At 36.2% G+C, this 2,079-nt stretch overlaps 1 protein-coding gene across 1 annotated transcript; it reads left to right on the top strand.

The window, feature by feature from the left end:
* The first annotated feature begins 757 nt into the window (after positions 1-757).
* LOC106092962 (uncharacterized) lies at positions 758-1,454 on the top strand. The gene is made up of 3 exons (XM_013259921.2): positions 758-860; positions 923-1,246; positions 1,311-1,454. The coding sequence occupies exons 1-3, from the start codon at positions 807-809 to the stop codon at positions 1,452-1,454; spliced, it is 522 nt and encodes a 173-aa protein (XP_013115375.1). The 5' UTR covers positions 758-806.
* Positions 1,455-2,079: the final 625 nt, after the last annotated feature.

The raw sequence follows: 2,079 nt of genomic DNA, 5'->3' as shown, positions 1-2,079 counted from the left end.
GCACCACCCATCTCCGAGATTTGGTGTTTCTGAAAATTAGGGTAAGGGGGAGGGTCCGCCCCCCAGATTCAGATATCAAAAAGTGTAGTTCCCTATTTTTACCACGGGATCATTATGCACCATCTGTGCAAATTTCAAGAAAATCGGTTCAGCCGTTTCTGGGTCTATAAGGAACACACAAACATACAAACAAACACACAAACAAACACAAACTGATTTTAATATATAAGGTTGTGTTTGTATATTATTTTTGGACTTTTTGTTAGACCAACTCATTTCACGAAAAATAAAAAACGAAAACGAATTTTTTCATTAAATGGAAAAATATGTTAATTGAACCATGCTTTTCTTTTTTTTTTACATACAAACAATGTTTTAAGAGTCGTTTGAGCTTAAAGCCTAATACGAAGTTCGTTCGCACGAAAATTGTCTATTAATTTATTTACGAAATATGCCGCATTCTATTGGACAACATAACACAAACAAAAGTCAAACAACAACAAAAGCAGCTACACTGAAACAGGTGTTTGTGGCCCAGTTCGTGAGCCATTTAATACATTTGTATATTCCCACAAAATTTTTTTTTGCTATCCCACTGTGTGTCGTCAACGAACCAATTCATAGGAGATGTAAACATCCATTTCCAATTTAAACCACCCTCAGTCAGCAATTACCAAAATTTGATAAAAAAAAAAAATAATCTTTTTTTTAAATTATTCCAAGTTTAATAGAACAACACCAACATCATACATTGTGCCAATAAATTTCTAACTTAAATTCGTATTGCGGATCCCAATTGAAACAATATGGATTGGCAAAACGTTTGGATAATTATAGCTATTGCTCTTCGTTGCCCGGTTGTCAGTACAAATGATGAGTCATCGAATAAACCATATTAAGAGCGGTATTTTCCTTTCCTCAGGTGGCACCAAAATTTGTCAACGAATGGGCCAAATGCCAATCACAGGATCCCTCTTTTGCCACGTTCGAGCTTTGCAATTGGACAAGGAGTCCACAAAATCTGCCGGCTTTATCGTTTCACATCAATTTGCTGCAGTTGCCAATCACCAGTATTAAACTGCAAGCGCAGGCCATGTATATATACCGCTTGAGGCCTGTGCAACTGGTCAACACCACCTGGGACCTTTGTAGAATTTTGAAAAATCCTAAAAGACATTTTGCATTTGCCCGTCTTTATTCTGTGTTTGGTCCACATCTCAATATCAACCATTCATGCCCTTACAATGTGAGTGTGATGCCACATGCTTAGATAGTTAAGCCGCTTTTTTTGTTTTGTTTATTTTAAGCAGCACGATTTAATTGGATCAAATATCGACTTTGACCGCTCGGAAATGCCCTTTCCTGTTCCTGTGGGTAAATACACTTTCAAAGCTTCATTCAATACCAATGGGGGCAAACAGTTTGAAATAAATGCTGGTATGAATATTATCTAGAAATCAGTTGAATAACAACTATTGACACGATATCGTTTACGGGGTTCTTCAAATTGATTTTCGTGTTTTGTGTTAAATGTGTTTGTAATTTCTATTTGGGTCAATGAATAAAATTAATCCAATAACGGAAGTTTGGCATGATTGATTCAAAGATTTGTCAGAAGCTAACGGCTTGTACATGTTAACAAACTCCAACAAACTCCAAGGAACAAATGTGACGAGAACATCAGAAAATTTTTCGGCCATAGTTATCCCTTCACTAATGCCGTCTACGTGATGTCACTCTACGGCATGAGAAAAAAAAATGAGTGAAAAAAGTCTGCCATTTTTTAACGGTTAAGATGTCTTCATTAAATTTTATATGGTTATAGCTGACGTGTTAACCAGATTATGTGCATTTCAGGCACCTAGATGACCTGGGGACCCATTGCTCACCTCGACCCACAAAATTCTGTTCGGGCTGCCAAAAGTGCATTTATGGTCGGATTTTAAAAATTTTTTATTTCTCTGAAAGTGAAAAACCCTTCAAAAAAACATACCTTTGTTAGCGGGATATCTTTTAAAGTGTCCAAAAATTTGACTAAAAAAATTGTTATTTGAAATTTTAGGAGAGGCTGGCCCCTTA

Source organism: Stomoxys calcitrans, chromosome 5 (genome assembly GCF_963082655.1).
Source record: "Stomoxys calcitrans chromosome 5, idStoCalc2.1, whole genome shotgun sequence".
NCBI classification, from domain to species: Eukaryota; Metazoa; Arthropoda; class Insecta; order Diptera; family Muscidae; genus Stomoxys; species Stomoxys calcitrans.
The sequence above is the reverse complement of the archived record's forward strand: the minus strand, read 5'-3'. Positions and strand labels throughout refer to the sequence as shown.

Bases quoted from the DNA above. Each gene is read 5' to 3' on its own strand.
- LOC106092962 (XM_013259921.2), top strand. From the start codon at position 807: ATGGATTGGCAAAACGTTTGGATAATTATAGCTATTGCTCTTCGTTGC. The intron at 861-922 runs GTCAGTACAAAT...TCCTTTCCTCAG, and splicing joins TTGCTCTTCGTTGCCCGGTT to GTGGCACCAAAATTTGTCAA. The intron at 1,247-1,310 runs GTGAGTGTGATG...TATTTTAAGCAG, and splicing joins ACCATTCATGCCCTTACAAT to CACGATTTAATTGGATCAAA.